This window comes from Octodon degus, unplaced genomic scaffold, assembly GCF_000260255.1.
Source record: "Octodon degus isolate 3935 unplaced genomic scaffold, OctDeg1.0 scaffold00010, whole genome shotgun sequence".
NCBI lineage: Eukaryota > Metazoa > Chordata > Mammalia > Rodentia > Octodontidae > Octodon > Octodon degus.
This window is the reverse complement of record NW_004524586.1, coordinates 8114585-8135596: the sequence shown is the minus strand read 5'-3', so window position 1 is coordinate 8135596 and position 21012 is coordinate 8114585. Positions and strand designations below refer to the sequence as shown.

The following is a 21012-nucleotide window of genomic DNA, read 5'->3' as shown; positions in this document are numbered from 1 at the left end:
CTTCTCAATGCAAATATTAAAGGACAGGAAATCTTGAAGGTGAGTGCTGTGAGCTGGGCTACGTCGGAGGCCTGAAATCACTTCTGAAATATGCAGAAAGAAGGATATGCTGAAAGAGTAATCTGCATAACACAATTGAGGTAGTATCTAATGTTTTCTGTGTTTCAACTCTGACATGTAATTTTTCAAACCCCAGGAGGTTACAACCTCTATTTCCAGGCTGTATCCCAGCCAATAGCATAGAGTGTGGAGCACTGGCTCTTCATCTTGTCTCCTCTTCTCGCTGCTCACACAACAAGGTGAAGGGATGTCGGGGTTAAGGATGTACGAGGAAATATGCACCTCAGCTAGACTAATATGCATTGCGTAAAGCCAATTGAAGGGATATGGAAAAGTTCTGGACAGCTTTGTACATTGTCAACACAGGAATGGGGGCCAGGCTCAGCCAAAATGGATACAACTGCTCCCCCTTAAAGGAGAGTTGCCCAGGGGTTCCTCGACAACCATGGGACACAATGAAAGCAGACATACAATGGAAATGTATTTGCTCCTAATGCTCACATTAGAGAAAGAGAAAACCCAAATTTAAAAAATTATATACTGTAAGGTCCTAGAAAAACAAGAATACAAATCCAAAGATAGTAAAATGAAGAAATCCATAAGGATCAGAGTTGAAATTAATGAAATTGAGACCAAAAAACTGCAAAGCATTAGAGACTGCAAGAACAGGCTTTTTAAAACAATAAACAAAATCTTAGCCAAACTTACCAAAAGAAGGAAAGATCTATTCAATTCAATTAGAAATGAATAAGGTGAAATCACAATGGGTGCTAGTGAAATCCAGAAAACGATTAGTTATTACTTTGAAAACCCGTACTCCAATAAACTGGAGAATCTAAAAGACATGGGTAGATCCCTAGACCCATATGAATTACCAAAAGTGCACTGAGAAGATGTACAAACCCTGAACAATCAAATAACAGGAAAGAAGAAGAAACCTACCAACTAAGGAAAGCCCAAGCTTGATGGATTCACCACTGAATTTTACATGAACTTGAGGAAAGATTTAACGTAGTGCTCCTCCAAATTTTTAATGAAATTAAAAGGGAAGGGGCACTCCCAATTCATTACTAGAAACTAGCAAACTACACAAAAATCGAACTAAAAAAGAAAACTGCAGGATAATCTCTTTAATGAACACAGATACAGAAATTATCAATAAAGTACTATCAAACAGAATACAAAAAAATTGAAAACATTATTGTATTATGACCAGGGAGGCATCATCCCAAGGGTACAACATGTGCAAATAAATTAATGTATCTTTTTAACAGAAGCAAGAACAAAAATGACATGATCATCTCAACAGATACAAAAGAAGCTTTTGACAAAATCCAACAACCATTCATGGTATAAAAAAAAATCTGAAGAAAATAGATATAAGAGAAACATAATCCAATCTGACACAATGTCATTTATGACAAACCTGCTGACAACTTTATATGAATAGAGAAAAGTTGAAAACTTTTCCTCTAAAATCAGAATGAAAGAAAAAAAAAGAATATACATGATCACTACTCCTGTTCAATATTATTACTCAGAAATTTAGCCAGAGTGGGCCAGCCACATACCTCAGCAGATTAAAGTGCCTGCTTATGCAGACACAGACGTAGAGACCAGGGCTTAATCCCCAGCATGCCATGCTGGCCCCACCCACAGGGCACGCTGAGACAGTGATTGAGACTGGGTATGGTGGCACATGACTGTAATCCCTGCACTTGGGAGGCTGAAAACAGGTAGATCACTACAAGTCCAATCTGTGTAGTAAGACCCTGTAGACCCTGAACTAAATACATGGAAAAAAAGAAATTTAGCCAGAGTAGTCAGGCATGTGAAAATAAAAAGTAATGTGGATACAGAAGGAAGAAATTAAATTAGTTTTTCACAGATAGCATAATCTTTTACATAGGAGACTCAAAGAAAAACACTCACCAAAAGACTTCTGGAACAAATAAAGTCAGAAATGTACAGAACACCAAAATCAATACACAAAAATCAATAACATTCCTGTATATAATGAACTGATTAAGAAAATAATATTATTCACAATCACATTAAGAAAAATTAAATATTTGGGAATTAACCTAATCAAAGAAATGAAAGATCACTATAATGAAAAGACAGTACTCTTAAAGAGATTAAACAGGATGTCAAAAAATGGAAAGATATGTCATTTCTAGACAATCAACCAATATTATCAGATAGCCATAAAACCAAAACTTAAATGTAGACTGAATATATTCCCAATAAAAATACCAATACCGGTCGGGGAGATGGCTCAGTGGAATAAGCGCTTCCCTGGCAAGCGCAAGGGCCTGAGTTCAATCCCCGGTTCCACCAAAAAAAAAAAATAAATAAAAATAAAAAATTTTGGGGCTGGTGAGATGGCTCAGTGGTCTAAAGCATCTACTTAGAACAAGCTTAGCAAAGCACAGGGACCGCGGTTCAATCCCCCAGCACCACATGCCAGCCATCCCTGCCCCCTGGTGGACTGAGCTGGCCACACACACACACGCACACACACACACACACACCAATAAATAAAAAAAAAATTAAAAAAATAAAAATAAAAGTTTAAAAATACCAATACCATGTCTCATTGACCTAATTAATCTGGCAGAAGAAATTTCAAGGCAGTCAAATGTTGAAGTGGTGTAATGGCTATTGTTGGGGGCTTTCAGCCAGATTTAGTTGAGAATCAAGAGCAAAGAGCCCAGCAGGATGATTTAAATTGTGAGTTTGGCCAGAAGGGAAATTCTAAAATAAAGCTATGGACTACAAAGATAGAGCTGAGGAGATCTCAATAGCTCAGAAGAAACAGAATATAAAAGCCTGAGGGCTTCACAAGAAGCAGCAAGTCTCTATCCTTTGCAGCCTCAAAACTGCAAAAGTGAAAGACTTTGTTTTGAGGAGAACACACAGAGCACCATGTTCCAGGATAGTAGCAGCCTCACCATGTTCCAGAATAGCAACAGCACAGAAAATTTGTTCCTCAGAATTGGATTCAGAATGCCCAGCAGTCCAGGTACTGAACCTCTACAACAAAGAGGGAGGAAAGCCTGTCTACTGCTCCAGCTGGCAGCAGACCTTGACACCATCCACATGGTGCTGGTTTTAGGTGCATGCAGAATGCAAGAGTTGTGGGGTTAAAAAAATTTCCATCCTGATTTCAGAAGGCCTGGAAAGGCAGGCAGTGTACCCCTAAGAGGGCATTGAGGCAGGGTTTACAAGGAAAACAATTTAATACACATAATTTATAGGATTATTGTACAGTAACCAGCCAAGAGTCAAGTACAAAGGAGTACAAAAATGTATCCACACACTAAAAGCCCAAAAAATCCAGCTGAGGGCCTCGATCCCACGGTAATGTCCTGCATGAGCCCAGCTGAAGACCTACAGCCCATGACAATGCTGGGCCAGAGATGAAGGATCTGCACCAGTAGGCTGAAGAATCTGCGCTAGAGCCAGGAAGCAACACTCGAAGTGAGAGCTGCACAGCCTTTCTCGGCAACAGTCAGGTCCTGAGCTCCTCCAGTAAGGAGGACAGCTGGAGTTTCCACCAGGAAAGCTCTCTCCATCCTCGTCATTGTACTGTAACTGAGACTAAAAGTAGCAATGGGGATATGCTTTAAATTCCACATGGAAAAGCATTGACAGTTACTTTGAACAAAATAAAACAAACATTTGCATGTTTTTAGACTTTTCAGTGGTGACCTACAAGCGTTGACTGGAGATGTTTCTCTCCTGTTTCACGCAAAAAAATGGACTTGACTAACCATTTTTCAGTTTTTTTGTACCATCACTCCTATCCCATCCAAACCTACTTTTTTTAACTGCGTATTTCAATTTGTGGAACTAATTTCTCACCTGGAATATCAGGTCAGTCCTAGTCATGGAATATTCTCCTTCCTGATTTCCCAGATCCAGTCCTTTGAGTGTTACTGATTGTGCTTCAAAGTCCCTTGACCTTCCCTCTCTTTTCATTCCGGATACCACCAGCTCACACCTGGAGGTCCCAGGGGGCCACACCTGAGTTGCGCCAAAGCCTTAATCTTATCTTCAAGCCCTTGTCTGTCCTCTTCTATTGTGCTCTTGCCACCTGTGCAACTTTCTGAAACAAGGGATTTTTCCTTCCTGCTTGGACATAGCTGATGACCCCTCCTCGTGTAGGAAGCAAGCTGCAGGCTCCCTTCCAGTACTCACAGCCTCTTTCCACTTTAGCCCTAAATCTCCACCGGACACCCCTGGATGTCTGGTGACAGGACTCTGGAACTTTACTAACACCCTCTTTCCCACCAGGACCCAATCTTAGCCATTTTGCTGACTCTTAGCGTTCTGCCGCCTACATGAGGGGAAAAATAAAATCACATCCTGCCTCCAGGCTGCCTGTTCAACCACCCCGTCTCGAAGACGGTCTGGACCCAGCACACAACGCGGGCTCCCAAGGGTGGGCGCTAACAGGCCACATCCTCCGGGTTTCCTCCCACAGAGGAGGAAGCCTCTCCTGGGAAGGGCAGTCCTCTCCATCCACACAAGCTCCAGGTCCTGAGCACCCGAACTCGGGGCCCTGAGCTCTGGGCGGAGCACCAGCGCGCACTTTGGCGTTCAGGGCCCAATTGGGCAAAGGCTGGAGTGCAACGCAGAGCCAAAGCAAGGCACCCGCCAGCGGACCTGCGAGCGCGGCAGAGGCGGGGCTTCGAGTCGCTGCTGATTGGCTGCGCGCGGTCAGGAGCCTTGGGGTGAGTGAACGAAAGTAACCCCCGGCCGAGCCCGCCCACAGCCCGGCAGTAATCGCGGGAGGAAGAGGGAGACGCTGGGCCACTCCCTGCGCGCACCCGCTGTGCCGCGCCTGGGGCCCTGGCAGAAGGGCGGGGCACGAGCGCGAAGTTCTGGCCGCGCGCCTCCGCTGCTGCGGGCGCATCCCTGCAGTCTGGCGAGCCTGGCCCGCGCGCTTCCGCAGAGCGGCCTCTTTGCTGCCTGGCTGCCTTGCTCTTTAGAAGCTTGTGGACCGAGGTGGTGAAGGCCCAGGGCCGTAGTTTATGAGACCACCTGAGTGGCCGCGGTGGGGGCTGTGCCCTAGTGCTGCTGGGGAGGCGGCCGCCTGACCTCCCTGCCCCTGCTCACGCAGTCCTGTTCCCACAGAAGGCAAGACTGGAGGTCTTGCTACCCTGCTGGAGGTGCCATACCTCCCACCCTTTACCCCAGGGATTGGTTTACTGGTTTCCTGGTCACCCAGGATCCGTAAGCAGGGTCCATGTGGCTACATGACTCGTGGGAAGACCACACTTTCCTGCAGAGTAAGGTGCCAGATTCTATATCGGGTGATTAACAAGATAACAGATCCCTAGCTTCCTGCTTCCCTGAGTTAACATCAGTTACCCTTCAAAAGGACAGAACCGGTTACTGGGGTAGGTATGAATCAATCCTGTATTATCTATATTTTTTTTCCTTTTAAAGGTGCAGAACATAGATATGTTGGAGGGCCCTAGAGACAGTTCACGGCAGACTAGTTCACAACCAAAAAGTTCCCAGACACAATAAAGCCAGATTCAATTCACTTTTATTATGAACAAGCACATCTCAATTCAGTAGAAATAGCTTCAGAGTTGATCATTAACAGAAATTGTTACAAAATTATTCTTAGGTTACAAATAACTAATAGTCATTAAAAAAGGAAAAATGCCACCCAAGGAAGGAAAAGGTATCCTGCATGTTTTCATAGCAACAATACCCATTCTCAAATTGTGTCGGTTTAGTTATCCAACACTCATCAAATGCACTCATTAACCTCTCAAGAGAATCGTATACAATAATGATGCCACCCAGCACTTAGGTACATGCCAAGTCCAAGGTGAACACTGCTATAATAAAAATACAGAGGACTTGAAAATTACCCTGGTGAGGATTTTTAAATACTTTATTAAAAGCATTAGTCACACCTGAAACCTGCCCATTGAGGTAGGTCAACATCGTTACCTCATTTAATCAGAATAGTGAGACACGTTATAATTAAATAATGTGTCCCATATCGGCAATCCAATATCACTGAGAGTTGTGACTATTAAGTGGTAAGTCAAGAGGGCTCTGCCATCATTACCTAATGTCCTCATCTTGAGGGTGGACTCACTCTTGTTAGAACAGGTCTGTTATAGAAATGACAGTCACACAGAGGCCAGCTGCACACTGGTAGATGGCCCTGGCCTTCACCAATATAATATAGCAACTACTTTCTTAACCTTTTATTTTGATCTACTTCAGCTATCTGTACAAAGAAAATATGCAAGATAATAGCTAACCTTGGAGCAAAACTTTCATTTTAAATCTTACAATCACCTTTTAATCTAAAAATACTATAAATCAAGTATGTCCAAATTACTTCCCCTCTCCATCCAATGTGGGCACTTAATAAAAACAGCTCTAAGAATCATTTCCAAAATTAAGCCTATAACTGAATCTTGCAAATTGAAGTACTTGTAATTCTCAAGACAGGCCACTTTTTCTATCTGCCACTACTGGAGGTTTAAAGGTATTAAGGTACTTCACAGAGGCAGTGAAGGAAGACTTGTGTTCAACATGGATTAGAAAAGAGGTAAGGCACTCAAATAAGTTGTCAGCAGCCCACAAGACAAGGACTGTTAGAAATTCATTCTTAGTCAGATCTGAGTTTATTAATGTGTCCTTGAATTAATCTTTAGTCTTGAATATAATGTGTCTTATTGATCTGACAAGCCCATATGTGTGGACCAACATGTTCTGCAGGGTCCTAAGCCTGGGGTTAATACCCAGTGTTTTACAGGGAAGTGGCATGGATCAGCCATGGAACAGGATTCAATAAGAAAAGAAAGTTGAATTTCTTTCTCATGGATTATAAAGCAAGTTTCTGATAACATGTAGAATTAAAACTATCGAACAGGCAGTTGCAAGGGGTAAGCACCCAGGAAAGCAGGTCTCACCTACAGTGACCTCAGATTCTTTTCTCAACAGCTCAAAGATAAGGCTGCACCCATGCAGACTTGTCTGTAGAAGATAGGAAGAAAGTCATTGCTCCCTGACCATGAGGCCATGCAGGAGACATGGATTTGGTACTGAACACTTCCAATCCTGTTACAGCAGAGATGGGCTTCTGCACTGATGCCTGACTTAGAGGGACAAAGGAGACCTACCATACTCAAGACACTAATCACTAATGTTCTGTATTTTTCCAGTTTAATTTTACCCTACTGACTACTATGGGTTCTGTGGTATAAGACACCACATTTAGTTTGGGGTTGGAACCTCTTTTTAATGTGAGACATTTGGAAACGTGCCCCTGCTTCTTGTGCTTCCTAAGGGACATCATCCTAAAAGCACTGCACTGTCATCTGGGCACTTATTTGCCTGAATAGCTTTTCAAAACACAAAAGGGGCACTGAGTAACGTTCTTTGCTCTGATTCAGACAGAGCAACTAACAATAAACCTTGCTTGTTTCTGTAGCTGGTTTATGGACACAGTGTGTGCATTTGGCTCCCCCGTGACTCATGAAAGTCAGCTCAGATTTCTTTAGAGGGTATTTGCCAAACTTCTCAAGCTATCAGTGTAGCAGTGACCCAAGGTGTGGAGGTGTAGAAGACCTAGAGACCACACAAAGAGATAGCAGGCCATTGCTAAAGGGACTTGGCAGTTCAGACACAATTAGCATTTTCATTGTAGGAGAGGAAGCTGCCTGGACAGCAAGTTCTCACTGCCCTGGATACACAGAGGAAGTTGCCTGTCTAGAGAAAAAAAGAAAACATCACAGAACAGAGAGAACCAGTAGAGAGGTCAGGGAAAGATGGGGTAAAGCCAGGAATCAAAATCAGAGTGGCTAAAGATTCCCACCCTATCAGACAGTCCTGCATGTAAGCTGGATGTGACAAAGCAAAAACTAAGGGAAATGTCATGACACTTTAGGGAGAAGCATAGTTTCTGTTCAATCCGTGGAGAAACTGGAATGAAAGATCTAGTATCTAACTCACTTTACCAGAAGGCCCAATAGCGTGCTCCATCACTTCTGAATCCCCTTGGCAACACGCTCTCATAGCACCCATTTTGGAAAGTACCTTTAGGATTGGCTATAAATAGGTGCTACCCCTCAACTTGTCCATCTCCTGCCCAGCATCAGCAGAAAAAAGACACCCTAGATGAGGAATTCTTCCACTCCTTCATGTTTCTTTAACATTTGTTTTCTGAGAGTAATGTAAATAGTTTCATATTCCAGTGAAGATCTTATATGTCTATGCATAACTTCCAAGCACACTTCCTAAAACTTTTCCATGATTAGGTGTATGAAAATGTCACAGTCCATCCTGCTACTACAAGTGGAGTGACAAACATCCTGTGACTGGCAAAGAAAACTGATGACAGAACTGGATAAGCAACTCAGAGTCCTCAAAACTATGACCTCCTGTACACACTAATTCTAGACATACCCAAACTAAAGACTTACTCTATGAAATAATAAATCTCTTTTTTATTAAAGAAAAACATCCTCCCCCAGAAGAAACCACTTTTCCTACTATGACTACTTCAGTAAATGCTTCTCCTTGGTTGTCAGTGTCCTATATGAAGACACTGAGATACGCTGTTGTATTCTAGCACCACCAGGATCCATAACCATCCCCTACCCAGAGTCTGAAAGGAAAGTTGTAAGAAGGAGCTCCATGTCTCACTAGACAAGCAATCTGGACTGATTCTAGCAGATTATCCTTGCCCGGTTTCCCAGCTCAACTCACAACCTTTATCCTGCAATAATAACTATCTCATAGGATGATTTCCCAACTTCGCAAGATCCCTCCTAAAGTTATTCTAGTTTCATCTAGCAGTGGATGAGGTGATGACAGCAAACAGAAACTTCACAGCAGATTTCATTAAATGTCTAACTTGAAGCAACTATCATGAACTATCTTCAAGGAAAAAGTCATCTAGCGCAAAGGGTCTTACTTTTAAGACTCTAGAAGGGTTACTAGGCTTCGGAAGGTGGATACCAATTTATGGGTGACCAATTGCTTGCATGGGAGGCAGTAAAGGAAGAAAGGAAGGTAAGAGACAAAGCAATAAAAAGAAAATTGGGATTTGAAGAGAGAAAAGAAAATTCTATCAACTAGTATAAAATAAAGTTATTACTTTTCAATTGTTATGCATTTTACAAGACTACTGTATTGGTAGGTTAAGGTCATCACCAAACCACCCAGGAAGCATTACTCAGTAGTTAATTAATGCAACATTAAACATGTACCCAGCTGACTTTTAAAAGAAAAACCTGGATGACTCAAAATTCAGCCACTCTTGTAGGTTCCATCTCCAGTTCTTTTAACCCTAGCCAAGATAGCAGCCTTGGATACTTTCTTCCGGTCATAAGCCAAACCCAGGGCAGCCATGCAGTCGATGAAGAATGTGGTAAAGTTGATATGCCAGCGGTACTCACTGGCAGAGTAGTCATAGGGGAAGGAGTGGTGGTAGTTGTGGAAGCCTTCACCTGGAACAAAACAAAGAGAAATGATAGAGCTGTGCATGTGTAGTCTTCCTCAACTTGGCATTCCGTTACCTGTCAAGAAACCTCACAGAAACCTGCTGCTGCTGCTGCTGACATAAAGCCAAGTTCTTCTACTCAAAGCAAATAGATGCTACCCAAGACATTTTTAGCAATAAGTTGCTTATTTGTCATCAGGCTGTCTGGGAAGCCCTTGTGACAGAAAGTAACTCTCAGAGAATAAGAAGAATAGAGAGGAGGTGTACTGCTTGGAATGAATCTTACACTGAAAAATGCCAGAGTTTCAGCAAGTACTAACCTGAAACCTCTGTGTTGGGCTGGGGTGGGGCGAGCAGGATGTACAAGCAAAGCGGTAGCTCCCCTTATTACAAAGAGAAGTAAGCAGCATACCTTTCCTCATTGTATAGATGCTCCCTGGAAGAACAGGAGGTTCCAAAACAACAGATGGCAAAAATCGGAGGCAAGGAGGCCCCCACAGGGGCAGGGTCTCCACAGGTACTGCTGCTTCACAGGGAACTGTTCCACCTTTTAATTTTCTAATTTTTGACCTTGGGGTCAGAGAGGTGCTAATAAAATAGAACTGCTCTGAAAAAAAAGATTTTTCTCTAACTTCAGAGATTATGAGAACTTCTGGGAGGCTTTCACTTTGCTGAAGAGGACAGTAAGGAAATTCTGGATCGGGACAATTTCCAAAATGGGTAAACATCTGCCAAGGCTTGGCAAGACTCTCCGTTGTGAATCTATTCCAACGTACAAAAGTCACTGGCCCTTATCAGATCAGGCTAAAAACAAGTGTCAATAGAAGATTTTGGACACATGAACAAAGAAACTCTCAGATAAGATAGAAATGAAATAAATGAGATGCGAAGGAAAGAAGTCCTGCCAAGGAAATGACTAATCAAGGGTTATCAAGTTATAAATCCCTCTGAACATCACTTTGTTTCTGGTAATAAATGAGAAGGGGTGGGCAGAGGTTTGGTGCACGGACAATGTCAAGGCTGAGGTGGTGGTAGAAGATTATTAGCTTCCAGGCAGGGTTTTACTGAGAGACTCTGAGCATTTACGAGGCCTATACTATACATATGGGTGTTAAACTTTAAAAACAAAAGAAGAGAGTCACAAGTAGCAACTGGTACAGAGGCAGGCCAAGGAAGGCTTAGGACAATGTCAGCTGTATCTAAGACAAGTAAGCAGGGTGGGCCAAATAGCTCAGCGCCTGCAAGCAGGCACAGGGCCAGGGGTTCAGTCCCCAAGGCCTGCTGTGCTGGCCCACCCCTGGGGTGTGCTGAGACAGCGATTAAAACTGGGTGTGATGGCACACGCCTGTAATCCTAGTTCTTGGAAGGCTGTAAACAGGAGAATCACTAGGAGTTTGATCTAGTAGTGAGACCTTGAACACCCTGAAGACCCTTCCCTAAAACACAAAAGTAAATAAATAAAATAAGACAAGCTTAGAATTATGGTACAGATAATTCAAGAAGCAAAGAGATCAGAATGGCAGGAAACAGAGCCAGACACCAAAGGGTGAGGTAAGAGAGAAAAGAACAGATTTAGAAACATGACCGACAAAGTAAAAGGTTGGCAGCTCACTCTATTTTTTTTTTACAACACAAGACCCACATCTGAATCTAAATTAGTCCGTTTTTTAGCAAATCTCAGATTTTTATAATATATATAATTTATTTCACACTATGAACATACACAATGTATAAGATGCCTAAAAGGAAGACAGAGATATATAGAATATAAAAGAAATAGAAAAAAATAACAATACCAGGCTAATGAGTATTAAACAATGATATGAACAAATCTATGAGCAGTGAGTTGGCTAAGTCTCACTGGATGAAAAACAATACTGATCAATGCTGACAGAGGCCCCTGGGTCTGTGTAAGCAAGGCTCACTTGAGGCCTTAGTCAAAGTCTATATTCATCTGGAAGGAGAAAAAAGTCAACACAGATGGTAGAACCTTGTTTTCTTTGATCTGGCAATTAGAGCTGAAATTATAGAAAGTAAAATTCAAGAATAGTCAATATCAGATCAGTAAGCAGAATATTGTATGGCACGATACTGGGCATGGTGGTAAATACGTACAATATTAGCACTCTGGTAGGATGAGTCAGGAAGATCATAAGCTCATGCCTACCCTGGGCAACTTAGTGAGCTCCTGCCTCAAAATATAAAGCAAAAAGAAAGCAATTGTAGGGACTGGGGATATAGCTCAGTGGCATAAGTGCCTACCTGGCAAGTGCAAGGACCTGAGTTTGATCCCCAGTATCACAAAAAGCAAAATTATAAAGGCTGCAGTTGTAGCTCAGATTGAATGTTCTGGGTTGAATTGCCAGAACAAAAAAAAAAGTATGGCATGTCCACCTTTTTTAAAACTAATGATAGGGGCTGGAGAGATGGCTCAGTGGTCTAAAGCACCTACTTAGAACAAGTTTAGCAAAGCACAAGGACCACAGTTCAATCCCCCAGCACCACATGCCAGCTAACGCCCCCTGGTGGGCTGAGCTGCCCCCCACACACACACATAAATAAATAAATAAAAATAAATAAATAAAACTAATGATAACTCTACATTTTACACAGCAGGTTTAATTATAAAACAGTAGGCTTACTTTTGAATTTACACATTCTCTACCTCAAGTAGACTATAGCCCTGTCAGAGGTAACTAGGAAAATGAAAGCTCGATAGGGAAGCATAACAGATGTTGTTTTACAACTTAAAATCAAAAGCAGTATATTTTTCACCCTTTCCATTTTACCTAAGAGTTAGTACCTGCCTCTCATAAAGGTTTCCCTATATGTTGCTCCTTAGTTATACACTGAAAAACTGAGCTACAAATTGGTCCAAAAAAATAGGCTGTTCTGGTGGTATGGCTTCTAGCCAGATACTCTAAGTGACAGACATGAGATGTGATGTCCTTATGGATGGCTGACTTACCCACAGCTCCTAGGGAAACCAGGATGTTCTCGCGAGAGTTAATGTTCTTGTCATAGGGGCGATATCCGTAGAGGTGGGCAGCACTGTTCACCAGCCAGGTGGCATTGAGCACTAGGGCATATCTCAGCAAGGTGGCAACACACACGCTGTGTACAAAAGTTTCACCCCAATAATACCAAGGGACCAGTGTGGGCAGCGTGAAGCACAGCAACAGAAGACCAGGTATGTAATACCTACATTGAGAAATCACACTGAGTTTGGAGAAAGGCTACTCATATCTACCTGCATTTCCTGTTCTCACTGGCAAAGGACTATATTTCTCCTCCTGCACTCAGTGCAGAGGACAGAAACCAGCATCACAACTCTGTTGAAGCCTTTGGAGCATAGTGTCACTATCTTACTCTACACATGAGGTAGTGGACGTGTTAAATGACTTCTAGGGACTGCCTTACTAGGAAACGGTGGAGGAGGATTGGGACAACTGTCTCTGGACCTGAAATTCAGCATTCCTTTTCATGACACACCAGGAGAGTTAAACAGCCAACGGTCAAACCACAAATTCATCAGCAGAATTCTGCACCCAGGCTGTTGTGTGTATCTACCCTTCAGCTCTCTTAACTTGCCTTCATGCCTGGCCTGAGGGGTTGTATTGTGTCTACACTTCCTGCTCTCACCCTCTAATCCTTTCCTTTGCTTTCCCCTCAGCAGGTAAGGCAGTTGTCAACCACCTGCAGGTGTTACACCAGGCCATTTACATTCCAAGGTCTAAAGATTTCTACCCTTTTTTTTCTTTTTTTCTTTTTTTTTTTTGTGGTACTGGGGATTGAACTCAGGACCCTGCGCTTGCCAAGCAAGCGCTTATTCTACTGAGTCATCTCCCTGGACCCTCTCGATTTCTACTTTTATGCCCCTCACATTCCCTGTGTCCAACTGCTGGGTCCTTCCTAACCCCTGCTTTGTGATCCTGCCTCTCATCTCTGGCTCCTTACTTCTTTCTCTGTCCTGCAACTCATCTGGCACTATGCAGACTGCTTCTGAAGAAAACTTCGGTGGCTACCTGTAGCCAAATAAACCATGTGGTAGTCTGTGGCCAGGCTCCACGACCTCTTCAGTTACTGTACAAGTACTTTTTCCTATCACCCCTATACTTCAGTGGAAGTACTGTGTTTCTGAAACCTGCTTCAGGATTTAGCTCATGTTTTTCTTTCTGTTTGTGGTATCCTTATTCAGCAAAACCATAAAACTCAATCATAGGTAGATTGTTCATAATCCTTCCCTAGAGTTCCCCACTGAGCAAGCTCCCTCCTCCTTAACCCTATCAGCTACAAAGCCTGTTCTGCCTTGAATCGTGACCACTTGGGCATTTGGCCTATCTCTCCCCCGCCCATGAGGTTCCCTAATCCTTGAAAGCAAGACTCAGCTGCATTCATCTTAGGGTCCCCGATTGTTCAAAGTCAACAAACATCCATTTGCAAGTAACTGATTTCACTAAAATAATTCACAGAAAGGGTTAATTAATGTCTATGAATCTGTGATTTATTAAAATTGGAATTTTAAATGATGATTTGACCATGCAAAGTATTTAACTTTTATTTTACACATCATAAGAGAAAAGACTGGGTCTTTTAACCCCCAGTGTTCACAACCACATCCCCACCCCATCCTGCCTCCACTCACCTCCTCTGGAACATCACCAGTTTCTCAGCTTTTAGATCGGACATGTCGAGCAACCTCCCCTTCTCTATGACGGCTGGGTGTTTGCGCACAAGCAGCCAGCCCACATGAGAAAAGAAAAAGCCACGTCGGGAGTTGTGAGGGTCAGCGTGTGTTTCTGAAAACTTGTGGTGAGCACGATGGTCTCGGGCCCATTCATACACATCGTTCTGGAGGACAGAGCAAAGGGACACAGGTCTGAGCAGAGATGACCATCTGGGCCAGTTCAGTGCCCTGATGTCTGCATGGGCTCAGGGCTCTACCCAACCCTTACAAAGACCTCAGATGTCTGCTCCAAATGAGATATAGAAGAATTCCGCTCTTTTATATACTTGTCCCAGAGCTTATGTGGAAAAGATCTTAATAGACCCGGAACACAGAAGTAGCACGCTGCATCCTGAAGGCTATGTGTGGGGAGAACAGAGGTAAATCCAGCATAATGATAATTTCATTAGGAAAGAGCATTGCAATTCTTCAAGCAAGGAATAGCAGACAAGCTCCTCATGGGTGTGCCTAATATTTGAGCACAGAGAACAGGAGGCAAGCACCTCAGGTTCTGGGGTACTGCTCTGTGGATAAAGCAATGGGGAACTCTATCCTGATATCTTCCCAAATTACAGCTCAGCCAACTCAGTTACAGGGCCTCATGAACTCATGATCCAAGACCATGTTTTCAGAGGATTTCTGAGCTTTCTTGGGACATTCCCATCCCTTTAAAAGTTTATCTGTTTCTCTCATCCTGCCCCTTGACTCACAAGGTTAGTATCAGGAATCTCAAGGTTTGACTTGCTAGAGCAGAGATGATTATACAAAGGAGGTAAGTACCTCAGATCTTATAAAGACAAGTGAATTTATTTTGTTTCCTGTTTTCCTCTTGCGCAAGCTAAGCCTCACAGCACAAGATATTCTGTGCCACTTCTAGAGTCTAACAGTTAGGAGAATCACTTTCTCAGTTATTCTCATTCTGTACCACAAATATGCTGTCTGACCCAATCTTGGCCCTGAGTTAGCAAGCATGGCAACATCAGACAAGATCACAAAGTTTTCTACCCAACTCCTCAGAGACCCAATTTCTCATCTATAAAAATAGGACTTAATGAATTCATCTATTCCCGGCACATAGTTCTATGTATTTGATTTTATTATCTAACAGCAGACAGAGGCCACGCATCTATAACATATTATCTTCTATCTTGCTGCCATAGCCTAAGGAAGTCCCCAAAAAGTATGATTTTAATGCCATCGACTGTCCAGGAAACCATGGCTTAACACCACAGTCCCTCATGGTGAAAAATCACAACAGTCACGCTGTATACAGTGTGATACTGTATGGTATCACACTGATACTATCCTTGTGAGTCAAGGGGCAGGATGAGAGAAACAGATAAACTTTTATAGGGAACTTGGGATCAAAAATGACCCCACATTAGAAGACTCTGTCCCATTTATGTTTGTGCTCTCCTAGTGAATCTGAAGTACTCCCTGCTAGTAGACCTTACCACTGGCCCTGTACTGCTGTGACCAAGGAGAATGGAAAGGGCAGTGGCCTTCCTGCTAGGACTCCTTCTGAATGGCCCCATCCATTCCTCCCTGGATCACCAGTAGGGTTACGACAGGAAAGCCAAGCAGTGCCATCCTCTCACCTGGAACGCCATCGTGTTGGCGATGATCAGGAAGATCCTCAGGGGCAGCCGTGCTTTGTAAGTTCGGTGGCTCCACAGGCGATGAGCTCCTGCAGTGATGCCCAGTCCACTCACTAAGTAACACGCAATTACTGCCAAGACAAGACAGTGAAGGGTCACAAGCATCCAAGTTCAGTCAAGGAAAGCACATCAAGGACACACTCCTGATGCCAGTCTGTCTTCTTCAGTGAGGGTTTGCTTTCCTGGAATGCTAACAAGAATTCATTTCTGAGGCCTCATATCTTTTACCACTTGAACCAAAAGAGCCAAACAAGCAGAAGAAAAATCAAGCTCTCATCACTGTGCCACTTATTGTCCCAGGCTGTAGGGTCTTTATCCCATGTCCTGTCTTCTAAGACCTTCAGCTGACCTTCTCTAAAGTGTTCAGTGCCACAAATTACTCCTAGAGACCTTAGGACCCTTGAACATGTGTGTTCTGAAAATACCAGTCAGAGCAATTTGGGCACTGAACAATTAGAGGAGCCCTAAGTTGTGGAGGACACTTCCAGGTACAGATCTGTGTCTATTTACCAGCTAGCAAAAAAAAAAAAAGCATTTAAACATTGCCCTGGGGTGTGTAGCCAAATTAGGGAATGTGAGCCTTGCACACTGGCTTAAGCTTCAACAGTAACACATTTCCATATTCGCTGCACAACTTGATGAGACCAGGGGTGAGTGCCCCACACACTGCAGCTGACAAAATGTATTCTCAGAAAGGTTAAGTGTTTATCCAAACTCACATGACTAGCAAAAACCACAGCTCGGGTTTTCAAGCACCAAGTTCCTGTTCCAGCTTTGCCATCTACCTCACATGACCCGTGCCCGGTCCCCAGGTTTTCCACGGAGACAACTCAATGTCAACCCAGACTCTGGTTGTCAATGCTAATTCTACATAATGCTGGGAGATCCTCAGAGCTGGCAGAGCCCTGAAATGTCCCACCTCACCATCTTCTAGGCCTGCAGGCTCATAAGGTTGCCAATGGAGAAAGGGGTTCTGAGCGTACCCCTACTTCTTCCTTTGATCACCAGCTCTGAGAAGCAAGAACTGAGGCCTTATTAGTAACTGTTAATGTGTCATTCCTAGCAGGCATCTGAGAACTATAGATTCTCAGATCTTAGTTATGTCTGGAGACACCACACATTTTAACAAAACTGTCCTGTGGTTTTCTGTAGCCAAAGACAACCCCTTACCAAACAGCATTCTCTTCCCCTCTTCCCTCCTACACTCTGTCTTGTTTCTCCTACATGATCCCCAGAAGGCCTAGAGAAGCAGCATCTGTTCATGGGAAGCTGGCACATACCCTAAAGTGGCCATTAGCCATGTAGTGATGAAGGCTTTCACTGATATAGTGTCTGACCACACCTCTGCCTGTAAAACCCAGTGGAGTGAGAACCCTGAAGTGGCCAGGATGAAGAACAAGCTTCAAGCAAAGCAGAAGCACTCAGCTGAAGACCAAGGAAAGTCCCAAGTTTGTTTAATACCACAATTATCCTAGACTGTTGGCTCCCAAAACATATCCACATTTTTGAGGATGGTTAGGATAAAAACTCAGGCACTCCTGCGTTCTGTTCACCCCTCTGAGTCTGTGAAGTAGGAAGCTGCAGGCAGTTACATCAGTTCTCACTCTCCCATGATTGTTAATCTCCATATCAATGTTTAATACTGTGCCCTAAGGAGGTGTTTTGCCCTTTGACCTTCAGCACTGCTGTACTCTTCAATTTACATTCTTCAAGGCCCTTAGAGATTCTACACAATGAGACAGAAGCCTCTAGAGATAAGAAAAATGAGGAGCCTTGGATAACAGATAACTAACCTAAGGAATTAACCTAATCTTGACAAATTACAGTTGTCCTCACTCATTACCAGGAAGAACTATGTTCCTGAGAAAGAGGATCTTTCAGTTTCACTTCCATGTAGCTCCCTGAGAAGTTCCAGAGCAAAGTTTGAGGGATCAGATCTTACCACCTTTTAGACCCAAGAGATGTAGAGGAAGCAGTTCATTCCTGGCCAACCAGCCCTTCTATACCACCCTCCCCCAACACAGGTGCCAGGAAATAGCCACTTGAGATTGTTCCAGAAAACCTCTGGTTGTCCCCTAAAGAGGGAGTCCTTACTCACCACTCCTGAGAAAGCAGAAATAACATGCCTAGCTCTATGATGTTCCCTGTTACATATATCACTGAATAGATGCATGCATGAAAAGCACATGATTGGATCTAGGACACAGTCTCTGCTCTCAGAACTCGAAGAGTTTAGCTAAGCACAGGTCAGGGAAAAGTGGCAACTGTCTCCTCACTAGAGCAGCCTGACAGTTTGAGCTGCATAGAGCTCTTCGCTCTGGCTTGGCTGTCCCTGCCATGGAGGGATGGATAAGTGTAGTAAGGACTGGTGTTAGTAGATCCTGAGATGTTGGCAAGCCAGGGCCCAAGAGAGAAGGGCTAGAGTAGGCTGGGTGGGGAACTGAAGGTACAACATTCCTGCACTCAGAGTCTAAGAACATTTGCTTGACTTCCATGTGCCATACTCTGGTGACACACCTAGAGCAAAAGAGCAAAACATCTATACAATTAGGTTATATAGGAGCTGTCCTTATCTCCTTCCATGTCAAACTAGACTGGTTTATTTTTGTGGGTAAGCCCCTTTGTGTTACACCCTCTTCAATGATCCCTGATCCTGAGCAGTTTCTCCTTACTGTCTTATGAATGGGCTCAACACATAGCTCATGAAGCCCATGGTTTAGTATCAGGAGCCCATGCCTCCCACAGGGGTCTTAACTGTCTTGTGGCAGGCAGAGCTGGTCCGGGCAGCCAGTCTAATAACTTGAACAGTGAAGCTCATTCAGGGTAGCTGCCTCTCCATCCCTGCTCTTCCCCTCAAAGTCCCTGCAAAAGGGCTCACATGTCATTCCCAACACACATCTGAAGAAACTACCCCAGTGACACTCCTGCATCTCAACCACAGTGGGCCCTATCCCCAGTGCAGTCAGCCTTCTGGGCCTCCTGGGCCACCAGAGACGGCTGGGAACTGTGGACAGAGAGGGGCCAGATGTAAGTCCCCATCTCTTAACAGACAGGAGCACCCTGGGGCACTAACCAGAAGTAGAGAACCTGCTTACCCCACAGCCAGGTATAGAACTTGCAGGTGGGAAGCAGTGTCACCCCATACAGGGCTCCCACGTGCAGCAGAGCCATGAGGATGATGTTTCTCCAGACATACTCCAGCTTGGGAGCAGGGCCCTCCTCGTCCTCATAGTTGGGGTCGCGAATGTCATCTTTCATTTCAGGACGGATGTCTTCCTCTGAGTACAGGGGCATTTTCGCCACCTTCTCGCCGCCATTCTGCAGGCCGCCAGAGGGAGGCGCTGTGATGGTGGTGGTGGTCGTGTAGGAGCTGGAGATCTGCAAGGAGAGGAGTCAGAGGGGAGTCCGGGGCCCTTTGCTCAGTCCTGCAGCCGGTGCAAGGGGCAGTGCAGGCACCGAGGTCATGTGAGGATGGAGTGTACCCCAATGTGAAACTGGGGGTGGGAGTGTGAGGGGTCGTTTCCAAAAAACTGTGCCGATTGGGAGTGAGACACACTGTGAAGAGGCAGGAGAGAAAGTAAAGGCACCGGCACCTCTAGCAACACACAAAAGAACCTGACCGGTATACACATAGATAGATACCTGCACGACCGCATTCTTCTTTACAAATTTAAGAACATTTAAGGAACAGAATTTGGGAAATCAAATGCCCGCGTCAGTAACATAACTAAAAGCAGAGCAACTCGAGAAACGACCAAGTCTTCCTAGAGCTCTCTACTCTACCAAGCGGTCACCTAGAAGCCAATCAGTTCGCTAGCGCGCAGACGCGGGCATCCCGGGAAACTCACCTCCTGCAGCATGTGAGCCGGCATCTTGGCTTTCAGAGGCGGAAACTCAGTTCTCTGGGCCGAGACCACGGAGTGGACTCAGGCTCTCGGCCCTGCGGGTGGCCGGCTTCGTGCGCACAGAGCCCGCGCGCCTTCCCCTCGCGATGGAAGACTGAGCCTGAAACCGCGGCCGGTGGAGGTCCCACGGCTGGGTTTTTAAGGCTGCTACAGCTAGCTAGCAGTGACGCAATTGTAACCTGTATTTTCTTAGGTCCCTTCTGTTGATTAAGAAGGAGGGACAAAAAAAACCCACAAAGCTGACTGGCGGAGGCAGCCACGCATGGAAACGAGTGTGGGAAAGAAACGATCAAACGCTTTTTAATACACTACTCCAAGACGGGGATACTCTGGTCGCCTACAACGCGCTCCCCCACCCCTAACCCCCCAGGGAAATGCTAATTAAGCTTCCTCAATTCTAGCTCGTCATTGGCCAGCAGGAATTTGGTGCCACCTCGGACTGCTGCAGCCATTGGCTCGGCGCAATCTGCTGTTTCCACTGCTGCCAGGTCCTCACTCCCCCTCCCCTCTTTTTCTGCCTCTGACCGTCACAAACCAGCTTCAGGGCTAGGGCGTGTCCGTAGGGGCGGACTGTCTGGGCCGCGCCCTAGGTTTAGGGACCCAGTCCAGCGTGAAATTGTAAGTCCGAGCTCTGCTCCCTGACACACAGAAAAGATGCACGGGAAACAGTGGAAAAACCGCTGAAGCACCGAGTACAGACAACTCCGTTCTTTCTTCCCATTTCCTAATCCAGTGGGAAGGGATACTTGACCTGCACTGCCAACAGCAGAGCAGAAAGGGCTGGCGCATCCCGGCTTCTTCTCTCTAGCAAATCTGGGCACTGGCCTTGGGCACTGGCAAGAGTTTAGCCCACCAGCCCGCTGCAGGATGCTAACCCCCGCTTGCTGGGGGCTCAGTTACAATCACTACCCTTTCAGGGACCGGATCTGTAGGCCTGCATGTGTGCACTCTTAGTCACTGGACAAGTTCTTCAGGGAACCACCAGCTCTAGGCACCAGGGGACAATCCTATCCATGCCCACGACTGCAGGATGCTTTAGAGATTCTTCTCATCATGAAGTTAGAGTTTTGGCGTCTTCTCCAAGGAAAGAGCAGAAAGCAGACGGGTGTTTCACCTAGCCATATGTCTCAAAACTAGTATGCAGAATAAAAACAGAACGTAGACAGGTGTAGTGAT

The 21012-nt window shown here is 44.6% G+C and overlaps 1 protein-coding gene across 1 annotated transcript; it reads right to left on the bottom strand.

Moving 5' to 3' along the window:
- Positions 1–5603: 5603 nt before the first annotated feature.
- On the bottom strand, positions 5604–20190 carry LOC101590002 (acyl-CoA desaturase 1-like). The gene is made up of 6 exons (XM_004625551.2): positions 19780–20190; positions 19027–19309; positions 15872–16002; positions 14193–14398; positions 12516–12748; positions 5604–9554 (listed from the first exon to the last, which is right to left on the bottom strand). The coding sequence occupies exons 1-6, from the start codon at positions 19801–19803 to the stop codon at positions 9355–9357; spliced, it is 1077 nt and encodes a 358-aa protein (XP_004625608.1). The 5' UTR covers positions 19804–20190; the 3' UTR covers positions 5604–9354.
- Positions 20191–21012: the final 822 nt, after the last annotated feature.

What these genes read in the sequence shown, in the direction of transcription:
- LOC101590002 (XM_004625551.2), bottom strand. Translation starts at nt 19,803, where the DNA reads ATGCCGGCTCACATGCTGCAGGAG. An exon ending in CGGCTCACATGCTGCAGGAG is followed by an intron (nt 19,310 to 19,779) that starts GTGAGTTTCCCG and finishes CTCTCCTTGCAG; the next exon opens with ATCTCCAGCTCCTACACGAC. An exon ending in GGTTTCCCTAGGAGCTGTGG is followed by an intron (nt 9,555 to 12,515) that starts GTAAGTCAGCCA and finishes GTTTTGTTCCAG; the next exon opens with GTGAAGGCTTCCACAACTAC.